The 15,435-nt window shown below is 35.8% G+C and overlaps 1 protein-coding gene across 1 annotated transcript in view; it reads right to left on the reverse strand.

Annotated features, from left to right (window-relative positions):
- The window catches only part of LOC306878347 (collagen alpha-1(XIV) chain-like), a 137,235-nt gene that overhangs the window by 47,266 nt on the left and 74,534 nt on the right, over window positions 1-15,435 (reverse strand). The window contains exons 26-32 of the mRNA XM_079430630.1: window positions 14,464-14,603; window positions 12,333-12,456; window positions 5,610-5,753; window positions 5,299-5,463; window positions 4,091-4,129; window positions 2,649-2,787; window positions 1,175-1,317 (exon numbers count right to left, since the gene is read on the reverse strand). Coding sequence (XP_079286756.1) covers window positions 1,175-1,317; window positions 2,649-2,787; window positions 4,091-4,129; window positions 5,299-5,463; window positions 5,610-5,753; window positions 12,333-12,456; window positions 14,464-14,603 — 894 coding nt within the window. The remainder of the gene's footprint in view (window positions 1-1,174; window positions 1,318-2,648; window positions 2,788-4,090; window positions 4,130-5,298; window positions 5,464-5,609; window positions 5,754-12,332; window positions 12,457-14,463; window positions 14,604-15,435) is intronic.

Consider the following 15,435-nt stretch of genomic DNA (forward strand, 5'->3'; position numbering starts at 1 on the left):
GGGTCCAGGCGTATGTAGCACTGCCCCAGGCTTGGGCCAGTCCATACCAGTGTCTCCACACGTTACCTCCCTTCGGGCAGGGTGTGGCCTCCGTAGCGCCCTTCTCCGGAAGGCTCGCTTCCCCGTCGTTACTGCCGGGCTGTAACAACAAACAGGAAAGACTTGAAGCAATCTTTCATAGAAGGTCGAAATCCCTTCCGATTTCTGGGGAAAGGAACAGCGGCTTGGCTATCTCCAGCAGCAATGTACTCAGTGGTCCCTGCGGGCACCAAGGTTAGCGAATTTGCGCTGGGGCGACGGGAAGGTTGCGACCTTCGCATCGCATTTGTCTGTCACGCGCTAGCTTGTCAACATCTGCATGCCACAAGGTCGTGACGGGGTTCAGGTTGTGGCGCTTTCCATAGACCCCTAATGTCGTCACGACATAACTCGTAGTGACCGACAGATAGGGAACGTCTCGGTTACGTACGTAACCCTCGTTCCCTGATGGAGGGAACGGAGACGTTATGTCCCCATGCCACAATCTTGAACCATCGCTGGTTGCCAGGGACACGTTCTCGGCTCCTCAGCGGAAAACCTGATGAGTGGATGCACCTGTCGCCCTTTTATACCCGTATGCACGGGGAGTGGCTCAGGTATGCAAAATCCACTAGCCAAATTTCATTGGCGTTTTCTCTTATCAGAGGCAGTCGGGGCTCTCAAGTAAATCCCCTAATGTCGTCACGACATAACGTCTCCGTTCCCTCCATCAGGGAACGAGGGTTACGTACGTAACCGAGACGTTTTTAATAATACACTGGCATCTGCATCATTTTTGCCAAGGAACCATGCAGTTTATTAGACACACAGCTTTTGACACCTACAACAAATAAAATGCCATGTCTTTTTTGTTGGTGTAACATTTCATGATGATATGGTTAGTTAGCAGTGCTTCTGTTTGCAACCCATTTTTGGGTTACAACTCACCAGTTGAGAACCACTGTTTGATAAACATATAATTGATCAAAAGGAAAAAAATATATTATTGTAGAAAATATTTAAATAATTTAAATCATTATTAAACAATTATTTGTATTTTATTTTTTAAATTAAGATGAATGAAAATTAATGAATGAAAGATTTTATGTTAGGCCTGCTCAGAGGCATAAAGCAAATCAAAAAGAGTAATACTCACTATCAAGGATAATTCCCACAAGTGGCTCATTGTTTTTGTCAAGGATTTCCCACAATGCAAAAGGTTCCTGAGGAGTTTCAGGCAGTATGCGGAACAGCATAGATATAGTGTAATCAGAGGGAAGGCCTTCAGGATGTAGATACCTGTCAACATAAATCATACATATGCAAACTCCTTCACAGCAAGTTTGAAATAATAAACTTAAATGATGTGTCACTTTTTAAAGTTTTTTTTTTAGGTTTTGAATAGCTCCACACATGATATGTGGAAGGAAAGAGGATATCATGGAAGAGGAAGATAATATGGCCACAAATTAAGACTTTGTTCTCTTATTTTAAATAAATAGTGTTTGGCCACATTGTACTAATTGGTTCCTTTATTTTAGTTCAATCACAGAACAAATTAGTACAATAAGGCCACAACTTAATGTACTGAACAGTTGTTCCACATTTAGTTTATTAGATTAATTAAAATTTAGCATCAGACTTATGTGAATAGTTACGGTACAAAAAATGGTTAACAATTCTTAGATCTAAATTTGTGAGGCATCAGTTTATTTGAGAAATTGTTGATGACTTGTTGTTTTTTTGAAAGTCTTGACATTCATATTGTGAGTGTCATCTTTTTAGTCTTTTTAAATTAATTTATTTCATTTTTAGAGAGTTAAGAAAATAACAAATACAGAGACACCACTCTTATAACTTCTCAACAAGAGCAAAAAACATGTCAAATATATTGATATTTTTTTCTCCCCTGAGCCATTCCAATGCAACCCACATGGGACAAATGAATCAGACAAATCAGTGTGAAATATAACACAACAATGGCACTAAATTTAATAAAACAAAACAAATAACTAAAATAAACATTGATCAACATTCCATTATGGTTGAATACTGCAAAAGAAACTGCACAACCAGTAAAACAGATCTTCTACTACACAAGCACTCTCCTCTGAAGATCAAATGTGAACTTTATCCAGAGCGCTGCCATTACCTTGTGAGTCTTTGGCCTTTCTCTTAATCACAGATGAGATTATTATAATAACAGTGTTGTAGTAATTCCCAGCTGCCTGAGTGCGAGTTAAAGCGAGGCTGCGGTTTGCGAGATTTACAGGAGAGGAGACCCTCACGCTGAAACCCTCCACTGTAATAACAACATTCCCCCTGAGCGCAGGAAAGTGAAGCCTAATCTAAATATTATCGCATGCTAGACAGGACGAGGAGGGTCCGTGCTCTGGGATCAGGCACAGAAGACCGATCGCTCTTTATTTTGCATTTAAGTGAAGGGCTAATCTGTTCCTGCTGACTAAAATCACTTCATTTAAATTCCATTAAACTTGATCTGTATTATGGTTTTGATTTGACAGGTGACATAATACAGCTAACACAGATTTTCTCATTTCAGAGAGTTTCAGTTGAGCGTGCTGGTATGCTTTCTCACACTCAGAAACACAGTGCGCGCACACACACACCTGGTAGGCTGAGAGACGAGGGCGTCTTTGTGCAACCGGTAGCAAGGGTAGCTGTTGAAAGTGCCAGGCTCCATTGAGACACCTTGCACGCTGCTGTAGTGCTTCTCCACCAAACCAAACATCTCCATCATACGGAAGCCTGCAAAGGACAACAGATAAATGTCAAGTACGCTAATCTAATGAAACAGTACCGTTGAACAATTTGAGGTTGCTAAAAAAATTTTTTGTCAGACTTTATTTTAAGGTCCAATTCACCTCAATAAACTCCTAACTTGCTGCTTATTAATAGTTAGTAAGGTAGCTGTTAAGTTTAGGTATTAGGGATGCGGAATATGTTCATGCAGAATGCACGCTTTATAAGTACTAATAAACAGCCAATATGTTAATAATAGGCATGCTAATAAGCAACTAGTTAATAGTAAGAATTGGTCCCTGTTATGCTCACCAAGGTTGCATTTGTTTGATCAAAAATACAGTGTAAAAAACAACATGTAAAATATTACTGAAATTCAAGATAACAGTTTTCTAATTTGATATGTTTTAAAACATAATTTATTCCTGTAATGGCAAAGCTGAAATTTCAGCAACCATTACTCACACGATCCTTCAGAAATCATTTTAATATGCTGATTTGATGCTCGAGAAACATTATTATCAAAAGTTATAAATAGCTGGAAAACAGCAGCTTTTTTGTGTGTGTAAACAATTAAATATTTTTGGAGGATTCTTTGATTAATAGAAATGTATGTGAAATATATTTTAACAATATAAAAAACAAAAAAAAAAACAATGTTCTAGTCACTTTTGAACAATTTAATTAATCTTTACTAAATAAAAAAAAAAATACAATTCTTGAAATAAATAATCTTAATAATAATAATAAAATAAATAAATACAAATCTTACTGACCTCAAACTTTTAAGGAGTAGTGTATGTACATCAAATTTGAGGAAATTAATAAAAAAAAATGAAATGAGAAAGAGTGATTCATTCAGTGGCCTGCATTTCGATGTCTTAAAGTCTTTCTATGTTAAAAGACTTTCTTATGGCAGATTTCTATATTATATCATACAAAATAAAAAAAATAATAAATATTTATAATTAAAAAAAAAATTATAATTTCCCCAAAAAGTGTAAACAGTAGCTATGGCAAAAATTGATTGAAACTGCAAATATGGCTCAAGCAACAGTATGTTTGTCCATCTAGTGAAAGACAGATCACGTGTTTGACAGGAAAATTAGTGCGCCTTTTTCTTTCTTCTAGATCTAGATTATGGTGTGAATAACATGACCCACTGGTCCTAATTAAGTAAAGGGGTTGTTAAATACTGACAGAGGATGAATAGCTCTAATTCTTCAAATAAATCCTTAGATCCTATCCTCCTACCCAGCACAATGATGAAGAGGTTAGTGTGAACCAGGAGCATTTATTGTTGTCTTACCAGCTAAAGTGTTCCCACTCATTAACATCGAGGGGCAAGCTGTAAAAGAAAAAAGAACAGAGTGTAAAACCTATCAATTCCCCAAGAAGAAAATGATGTTTGGAAATTATAGGTTGCATAATGATGCATTCAAATATTTTTCTGTTCAGAGAACATTTTCAAACTTCAAACTTTTATTTTAGACTTGATGTAAACTCACAAGGGATGACTTCAGAGCAGAGAACAGAAGAGCAAAGAACTTAAAGTAATCCAGAAGCAATTACCCTGCAATTTAAAAAGTCTTCAAACTTTATTCATCCCTTAATAATATCGCAAGTCATTGCTCTGAGTCAAATGTTGACTAGCAAACATGCCAAGGACACTGGTCAATCGTATTGTTTAGAGGGCATTATTTTAAAAATACGTCTGACCAATCAGAGTTTTCCAGAGGTTTGTGTAGTAATTTAAGAATTAATGTTATCCACAGTATTGTGACATACTAACATACTGAAATAGCAACCTTATTTCATCATTTTAAAACCCATTTGTTACTGCTACTCCATCAACTTCTGATTTTTTTTGACAGTACAATGAATCTTGCAATGAAATGTAAGTAGCGACAGATCTTTTCTTCCATACTGTGGCATACATTCAAGTGTAACATTATCGACAAAGAAAAAAATGCGCTTGGACTTCTATGTATTGATTATGGATTTTGAGATGTGGGCGCTGCTCTCAAAACTGGGACAGTAGAATGCATTGATTTAATGTAGTCTGGCCAGCAACAAGCCAGAAATACTTTGATTCAACAGTTTGTGATTTGATTGGTCTAAAACTGACTTGACTTGTCATCATTAGTATATGTCGATAGTAAACATGATACGAAACACTTATTATTGGAAATGAGAGTTTCAAACACAATAAAAGGTCTTGAAAGTATAACATTACTTGTACAAGACAGTTCTGGTTTCTGATTGGTCAATATATCATATTAGCTATTCTCAAATACAGACACTGTTCTGTTAAATCTTATCTTTAAGATTTATCTTTAAGACTTTATCTTCTAGCACAAAAATGTCACTTAATAAAAGATTTAAATGAAAATTGGCGTCCTTAATATTTGTATTGTGTAGCATGTCTAATCATATTGCTGAAAACTAGCAAGTTCTCGACCACATGTCACAGCAAACTGCAAGAGGAAGTTTCTATGGATTCTCAAAGGGACGTACTGGCAGTCGCAGCCTCACAAACAAAAGTTATGAGCTGTTCTTCAATTTTCTTGAAGGCATCCAGATCGTCCACAAAGAACACATGTCTCTCGCTTGGTTTGCTGGCAATGTTCACCAGCTCCCCATAGTCAGCATCAGCGAAGCCAATGGCAAAGATGATGTAGCCTACGGTGAAACAAGAAAGCATTACTTTTATTACAGCATTTAAAGTTATATTTATAACCAAACCACTCGACAGTCTGTGCTTTCTACTGCTGTTGTTTATTATGCTCATTTTTAGATTCATACAACGTGAAAATGAAATCACTCACCCTCCATCTGCATCTCCTTAGAGATCTTGTTGACATCATCTTGAGATCGCCCGTCCGTGAGCACCACCAGCACTTTAGGAATGCCCCTCCTTACGCCCGCGTCCTCAGCAAAGATGGCCTCCTTCACATGCTTAATGGCTCGACCTGAATCAAGAGTGATAAACATAGATGTTGCTGTCTCATGCCAGGAGCAGGATTTACAGCACTTCGCGGACTCTGGGATGCCAAAAAGTAATGGATTTTACAGGAACTTGCATCCTGACAGAGTGATTTGCGTTTACCAGAGAGACATATTTTGTTGAAACTTTATGCCAGTACCTGCAGAGAGCTGGAATGATGATCAATGAGGTGAAAGAACAAAACCTTTGACAATAAAATAAGTATTGAAAGGTGTGAATTCATAAAGGATTTCCTGGAAATGGTGTGAAAATGAAGCTGTTATGACGAGTGGTTTCTGATTCATTGTTTTTAAAGTCAAAAAAAAAAATTAAGCAAAACAGAAAATGCCATGACTGTTCATATGATTCTGCCAGGACACTATGAGGTCGTTAAAGTTATCTGACTGTTAGTTTGGCTTTGTGGTACGTCTCCGCTTATGATTAGGAGAAAGGAGTTGGTTGGCTATAAGAGTTGCTAGACAAAGAGTACATTTCTGGTAAAGATTTGTATTAGGAGAAATAACATCTGAATGTTTGCCCTTTTGAGCCACACATATTTAATGTGCTGATTTGAAAGTAACTTTTCCTTCAGTTTTTACCTTATATTTGTTTTTTCTGTGTCAAAACAAATATTTAAATAGGTAAATTATGCACATACATTTTGGAGCCTGCAACAAACAAAACAAAATTTGACAAACAACATTTATGAAAAGAGTGTGAAAGGGAATTTGTCTCGTTGCTGTTTAGCACAAATTAGTAAAAGAAAAATTATAAGAAAGTATCAATAAAAACCATGAAACGTTTCCCTAGTAGTTATTTAAGTAAAAAGGCTTAAACCCATTATATAAACAATTATTTTTAATAAATAAAATAAAGGTAATAATAATAATCATCATTATTGTATATAATATATGTACAATTATAAGTATTTTATGATACATTGTTTACTAAGTAAATAATGTATAATTTTTATGAATTAAATATTATATACTTAAATATATTTATATACAGTCATGGCCAAAAATATTGGCACCCTTGGTAAATATGATCAAAGAAGGCTGTGAAAATTAATCTGCATTGTTAATACTTTTGATCTTTTATTTAAAATTATTTATTTTTATTAAAAATATTTATTCACAAAAATCTAACCTTTCATTGGAGAATAAGAATTTAAAATGGGGGGAAATATCATTATGAAATAAATGTTTTTTTTTTCTCTAATACACATTGGCCACAATTAACGGCACCCTTTTATTCAATACTTTTTGAAACCTCCATTTGCCAGTTTAACAGCTCTAAATTTTCTCCAGATCCTTCACAGCTTCATGTTGGTGCTTCTCCTCTTCAGTTCACCTCACTCATTTTCTACAGGGTTCAGGTCAGAGGACTAGAATGGCCATAGCAGAAGCTTGATTTTGTGCCCAGTGACCCATTTTTGTGTTGTTTTTGAGGCTTGTGTTTGGATTATTGTACGGTTGGAAGATCCAAACATGGCCCATTATCAGATTTCTAACAGAGTCGGTCACTTATTGATTTTTTATCTGTTGGTATTTAATAGAATCCATGATGCCATGTGTCTAAACAAGATGTCCAGGACATCCAGCAGAAATATAGGCCCACAACATCACAAATACAGCAGTATATTTCCTTGTACACATGGGGTACTTTTTATCCCTGTGTTCACCAAACCCATCTTGAGTGTTTGGTTAATTTTTTAGTTTCATCTGACCATAGAAGCCAGTGCCATTTGAAGTTCCAGTCGTGTCTGACAACTGAATATGCTGGAGTTTGTTTTTGGATGAGCTAGGAGAATTTTTCTTGAACCCTCCCAAACAACATATGGTGATGTAGGTGCTGTTTGACAATTTTTTTAAGGTTTTCTGACCCCAAGACACAACTATTTTCTGCAATTCTCCAACTGTGGTCCTTGGAGAGTCTTTAGCCACTCAAACTCATGCATTAGGACGATATAGACACACGTCCTCTTCCAGGCAGTTTCGTAACATTTTATGTTGATTGGAAATTCTTAATTATTGCTCTGATGGTGGAAATGGGAATTTTCACTGCTCTAGCTCTTTTCTTAAAGCCACTTCATTCTTCAAAGACAGCTCAATTATCATTTGCTGCACATCAGAAATGTATTATTTGGTTTTTCTCATTGTGATAGGTGATTAAGGGAATTGGGGCTTTGTTTTCCCTCCTATTTATATTTCTGTGAAACACGAAGCCATGGCTGGATAATTTAATGTTCATAATCACCCTGGAGTGCTCAAAATTGTGAATATGAATGGGAAAATACTAATGGGAGATATTTTACTCATAGAAATTTCTAGGGGTGCCAATAATTGTGTCCAACGTGTATTTGAGAAAAACATTTATTTCATAATGATATTTCCCCCCATTTAAAATTCTTATTGTCCAATGAAAGGTTAGATTTTTGTGATTTTTTTAAAATAAAAGATCAAAAGGATTAACAATGCACATGAATTTTCACAGCCTTCTTTGGTCATATTTACCAAGGGTGCCGATGTTTTTGCCCATGACTGTATTTAAATATAGTTAGATATATTTAAATTTAATAGCATTTTAAATATATTTTTTATCATTATTTTTATTTTCCATTTAGGAGTTGAACAACTTTTTGTCAATAATTAACAAATTTATTTTATTTTGTGTACGCTCTACAAAAGCACTTACACTTTCATTTGCACCTAGTTGGGTTATGAAAATTGTGTGAGCCAGCGCCAGTCTCATCCTAATATTTTTAAGCTAACAAAGTGCCAAGTATTTAGCACATAGCAAAACAAAGTCAGACCCCTGATAAAATGAATTTTCAAAGCACTTTTTCCGTGACGCCTCCCAGCCGTCACTCCCAACAGACCTGAACTGTGGGATCTAACAAGCTGCACTGCCCCATTTCAATATTTTACCATTATCACCAACTTGGCACTGCGGCTGCAAGACATCAGCCGGGCTGCTCATTTCTAATTTGCATCTCTAATCTCTCAGAAACGTTTCAGGTTCCCCTGGATCAGCGAGTATTAGACACAATCCCCTCACAAAAGCTGCTCTCTGAATAAAATATGGACGGGTGTCTGAGATGCTGCACTTTGGCGATATATTGCGACGAACTGAACAAGGGGAACCTGTGGCTATGCCTGACTGACTTCTGAAGCTGCTTGTTTCTCTGTCTGTCTTTTCTTCAGCTCCTGTCAGAGGGAGACAAATGACAGAATAAGGAAGCAGACGGCACCACCGTGTGAAGTGTGAGTTATTTTGTTTTAAAATAACAGGTGAGAACAAAATAATTTCGACTGCAGATTGTAGTTGTGGCTAACTTTGGCCTCAAGTTGACAGGGGCAAAAGCACTGCTGTTTGACTGACAGATGAACAAGACATCATGACTGCAGCATCAGTCAAAAGTGTGCGTTGACTGTTCATTTGTGTTTGTGAGCTTCGGCTAATACTTTTCATTCTGAAACGACTTGTTCGAGAGGAGACAAGTGAGTACAAATCAACTAGAACCTTCACACTTACTCGCCCTCATGCCGTATAAAACACATATGATTTTCTTTCTTCTGAGGAACAAAAATTGATCAAATTTGACAAATATATAAATGTTATGTGTGTGCGTGTGTAGATAGATAGATAGATAACATATATTTGAAAATTTGATTCTGCGTTTGGAGCTCCAGCGTGTCAGCAGCCATTCAGTGCTCATGAACCTGCCGAGAGCAGCCTCACTTCGGCCAGATCTTCCTGAATTTGCCACTGGCTCTGATGTCTCTATAGCACTTATATATTATTTGTTCCAGAGCAAATAGTTTTGGCTGAAAGCAAAGTCTAAAGTTCTATTTTATATAACTCTAATGATGTATATCAGAGCGCTGCCTTTGTACTTTTGACTGAATTGCTTAGCAACTTTTATGATGGCTGTTGTTATTAAATATTATTCAATTAATAATATTTAATATAAATAATACTAGTAGTATTTAATACCATTTAGTATTGAGAAACAGTGTGTGTTCGTGATGGTAATTTTAGTTACATTATTCCGCCATTAGATGGCGACTGTGAGTCAGCAGTAAAGACTTCTATATTGAATGACACTGAAACAGGGTTGTAAACAAGGAAGTTATTTTTACTTTCAATAACACCTTGTAAGACAGCCAATAAATGCACTGAGCAGCGCTGTCATCAGAAATCACCCTTAACAGATGAGAGTATGACAAAGATAACGCTTTCCTCAAGAGACATTCAAACTAATGTTTTATTGTGAATATGAGATTGAGCTGAAGAATGAATGCTATATCAGATGCAGGTAATCACACTCGCTCAGTCCATCTCTCTCTCATGATAATCTACATAATACTGTGAGCTGTTAATACAGTAATAGAATAAGTCTTTAATGAAGCAACTCAACTTTCTTTCATTACTAGTTCTGAAGTGACGTTTTTTGAATTAGTAATGGAGGTTTGGGCTCAGCTGTTAAACTGTCAAACTGAGATTTGAATCTGTGGTGGACGTAAGTAGTTTCGCACAAAAGAGGGATTTTATATACACTCCGTTGTTGTTTCTTATGTATTTACACACTCGTGTCATCGAACTGTTGTATAAACGCAATATCACACTCGGAGCTGTGCGATATATCAGCAAATCACAGCCGTGCTGATATACAGCCATATTGCACTGCTACTTGTGTGATATTGTTCATATATAGCTCTTATAGCTCTTTTAGATACAAAGACAATTACAATTTAAATAAATAAGTCTAAACAATTATAATATTATATTACTATTAATAAATAACATTAACATATAAAAACAAATGTAAAAAGATAAGTAAAAGAAGAGTAAATAAATACAAAATGTTCATTTTTGGGGGGTTAATTATTCCTCTAATATACTTATGAGAAAATATGTGGGTTAGTGTCATGCCATAGGCCTCAAAAATGTACCATATCATCAGGTAAAACTGAAAAAAAAAAAAATGTCTGAAAACTTTGAACATCAAAACAACATCATCCCATTTAAATATTTTCCAAAGTAATTTCAGAGAAACATACAGACCGTCTTAATACTCAGAATTGACTTCTCTTCTTTTCTGAGTTTAAACACATTGAATGAGGCCAATCACTTTGATCCTCACCTCATCCTCTGCATATGAATGTATGAAAATGCAGGCAAGGGATTAGCCCTAATACCCTCATAAAATAAGTCATGCTCATGCTTCAAATGAGCATCCCGGTAAAGCCGGGATGGATAAATGCACCGGGCTCATAATGCCTGGATCACACATGTCCACAGACATGTATCTGCTCGCACCAATGAGGCACAGCAACTGCCGCCCACCCACTGACGGGGGGCTCATTGCCATGGAGAATATACCTTATACGGGGACGTTTATGTGTGTGAGGACACAGCAGGGTGGGGGCTGCCGTTCCTTCGCCGTGTGGAATGAAAGGTGTTTCATTTTAGAACAAAGACTCAGAGCAAGACAGCATGAACACAAGCACAGGGACTCACCATGCTGTTCTGCTTGCTCACTGAGATGGAGCCGTGCCGCTTTTCAAACTCAAACTATGAAGTTATTGGTCTAGGTCTTTTTAAACAGGACATTAATAAAGGATTTCTATCAAAAGTTTTATGAATAAATCTGGACACCCATTACAAGACCAGCATGGATTTCCTAAACGGTACAGCAGAACTTGGTTTATGTAATGTGGTCTAGATATAATGTGGTCCAGATCTATCTGGTGGACTAGTATGCTCCTCACCAGGAAAACCATTACGGCTATTAGAGAAGAACTTTAATATTTGTCTCCTTGGCTTTGACTGTTTAAAGGCCAATTTACCTTCAGACTAAAATAGTGTGTATGTCTGGTTTTCCAGTACAAATATCTAAACATAGTTAAAGTAAGATACATTAATTTGATAAGGAAACGTAATATTAAAACTTGTTTTTGGAGAATACATCTTGAACTACAGTAAATAAAAAAATGGTCAAGACAAACTTTGATGTTGGCTTGAGAACGTTTGGCAAGAAAGTTTGAAGTTGTAGTAAATATTGATAAGATTGTAATGCAATGCAGGCCAGATGAGACTAGTATAAAACAAACAAAAGAGTGAGCAAATGAGAGATAGATGGATGGATAAAATTATAGAATGAGCAAACAATAGAATGTACGACAGAATGAGCCAATGATAGAATAAGTGATAGAATGACCAATAGAATGAGCGAATAATAATGTGAAGGATAATGAATGGCAGAATGAGTAAACATTATAATGAACGAATAATAGAATAAGAGGATAGATAGATAGATAGATAGATAGATAGATAGATAGATAGATAGATAGATAGATAGATAGATAGATAGATAGATAGATAGATAGATAGATAGATAGATAGATAGATAGATAGATAGATAGATAGATAGATAGATAGATAGTACAATGTTTGTGTGCACAGAGATCTTTGAGGAGATTGTGATCAAACTCAGTTTGTCCATCACAAGAGCGGCTGTCAGTGGCATTTAATTCAGTCTGAGGATTGAGATACATGCCTGTCTTGGTGTTTCCTCCCTTGTAGGTGATGCGCTGCACGGCGTCCAGCAGAGCCTCCTTATCGCTGTAGGAGCTGAGCTTGAACTCGGTTCTGGCGTCATCACTGAACTGAACAATGGCCACCTGTCAGTCATAGAAAGTAATTTAGTAGCCATTTATCACATGTTTAAAAGCAACAGTACATCAATGTCAGAAAGTATTTCCCCCTAGAATTGATTTTGAAGGGCATTTCTGTACGTTTATAGAGGCATTTCTATATTTTTAACATACGTTAATACTGTTTAAATCATTATATTTATATTATATATTTATATTGTATTATATTATAACATCAATTCTCTATTTAAAATATTTTAAAATGTCATTCCTGCGATGTCAAAGCTGAATTTCCAGCATCATCACTCCAGTCTTCAGTGTCACATGATCCTTCAAAATTCATTCTAATATGCTGATTTGGCGCTCAAGAAACGTGTCTTATTTTTTTATCGATGTCAGTGTATCAGTTGGGCTACTTAATATTTTTGTGGAAACCGTGATAATTTTTGTTTTTTTTTCAGGATTCTTTGATGAATTTCAATTTTAAAAGAACAGCATTTACTTGAAGTTGAAATATTTTGTATCATTTTAAATGTCTTTACTCTCTCTTTTTTTCTTTTCATTCTAATGTGTCCTTGCTGGTGAAAAAAAAAAGAATTCATTTAAATTCATTTATTTAAAAGAAGAAAAAAAAAACACCCAAGATCTTGATCAATAGTGTATATTATGTAATATATCAGATGCTAGATAAGACCAAAAAAATAAACAACTCATAGAAATTGACTATGGAGGCCTTTTTCCCACATATCAAGGGTTTTTTTTTTTTTGTCACTTTCAGTGTTCTATTTGCCTAAAGCCCTGGTTCATTTTTGAGCCGCAAGTGTTTTTCTCAGTCACATAATGGATTGCTTAAACCTAAAACCTTGTGATTACCAGCTCAGATCTTTAACCACTAGGCCACACTCTAAAAAAGGCAGACACAAAAGTCATGTCATCATGCATAAGGGTTTGCTGATGTTGAACCAATTTGAGAAAAGTCAAACATATCTACATAGCCAAGAGCAGGCGACAGAACGCAAACATTTGTGTGTAAAAGAAGGTGTTTTATCCGTGCCATGTTCCTCTGTTTACTTTAGCTCCTGCCCTTGAAACGTGCTTATCTCCAGTTTTCACATCCCTTGTAGTAGGTCCACCGCTGTGATCCCTAAAGCTGCTGATGGGCTGTGATGAAGATCTTCTGAATCCTGGACTGACAAGTCTAGACAAAGGCTATTTTTATCTAATGTTCTCTCAGGCTACTGGGTTAAATGCTTGGTAGTGTGGTCTCTTGCCCAGAATAGCTATTCCCATGATGACTCAGTAAAAAAATTATCTTTGAGAGAAGCAAAAAAAAAAAAACAGTTTTGAAGCAAACCAGACATTATAAGTTCAAAAGCAGAGCTTCTCAAACTGTAGCACTCACAAGGCACATGACATGACTGTGAATTTACTGTAGGCTTTTAGTTAATGGTTTTTGGTTTGTAATGCAGACCTGTTCCTTGTGAAAAGAAAGTGTTTATTTATTTATTTTTTTAATACTGAATATGTACTTATAGTGTACATAAAGTCGTGTGGATTATGGTGATATTATTATTGTGATGTTTTAATCAGCTGTTTGAATTCTCATTTTAGTGGCATCCATTCACTGCAGAGCATCCATTAGTTAGTGATGTAAAGCTAAATGTCTCCAAATCTTTTTATTTAAAATGAAGAAAGAAACTTTTACATTTGGACTGAGAGTGAGTAAATTCTCAGCAAATTAAAATTTTTGGGTAAACTATTCTTTTAAGTATATTCTTAAACATTAAGTATATAATTTCCTGTAATAAGTACTGTTTTAAATATGCTAAAGGGTACTTTTTTTCAAAGCAACTTTTGCCCTTGAAAAAACACTCAGTTTGCTCTGTGTTGACAAAATGACACGCTTACAGTTTTGCTTTTAGCTCAGCCTGATAGTGTTTTTTTCATAAAAATGTTAGAGATGTTACACAATGTAAACAAATAAAAACAATATGAAGCAGACTGATTCTGACAAATACTTCACGTGCAGCATACCTGTGTTCCCTCGGGGCCAATCACATCAAGTGCACCAGTTGTGCTGTACAGGAAACGGATAATCTTCTGAAAGTTGTCATCTCCGATACTCCAGGAGCCATCTACAAGGAAGGCAAGGTCTGCCTTGGCTGCTTTGCAAACTGAGAGAGAAAGTTCGAAGACAGAGCAAGAGAGAGAGAGAGAGAGAGAGAGAGAGAGAGGAAGCAGGTGAAAAATCACTAGCTAAAATAAGAAATTCTCATTACTGTGTAAGCGCTGCAGTACAACAGATGTCAAATGATTCCAAACACTTCCTTTCTCACTGACAGGATCTCCATCACAGCTAGCTGGATAAAACAAGGAGGCTTAATTAAGTCCCAGATACCTCTGCTATACTCTGCCAGACTGATGCTTTGCAGGGTTTAGGGCTAAACACATACACTGTCAGTAACCTAAAAAATGTGCTTTATGTACTAACATCTAACTGGTTTTATTCAAGTCAAAATTATTTAGAAACTGAATCAATCTTAATAAATTAGGCTACATCAAAAAGTGCTAAATTAAGTGCTAAATGCCACATACTTACTACAGAAATAACTACAAATTATGCATAGTTAAGCAACAAACCCTAATCAGACTTTAAACTTAACCCTAAAGTAAGTACATAGTACATGTAGTTAATTAGTATTACCATTACTTCTTTGTGTAACAGCACTGTAACTGAATGAATCAGTGTTCAAATCTGACTGAATCTTTTAGGTAAACAGACTCATTAGACTCACTGGAATTAATTAAAATCACTATTTTTTCCTGTGCTGACATATTATCAATTAAAACAGCAAGTTTGTGAGGCATATCACATATCACTTTCATCCAAAAGCTAAACACATGGACTAAATTAAACTCTCGTTTTGATTTCATGAGGTCTTTAAGGTGGTAAATGTTTCACTTTTTACCATGTGACCTGTCCTCAATAATAGTAATGTGTAACAT

The sequence above is a fragment of the Barbus barbus genome (genome assembly GCF_936440315.1).
Source record: "Barbus barbus genome assembly, chromosome: 12".
NCBI classification, from domain to species: domain Eukaryota; kingdom Metazoa; phylum Chordata; class Actinopteri; order Cypriniformes; family Cyprinidae; genus Barbus; species Barbus barbus.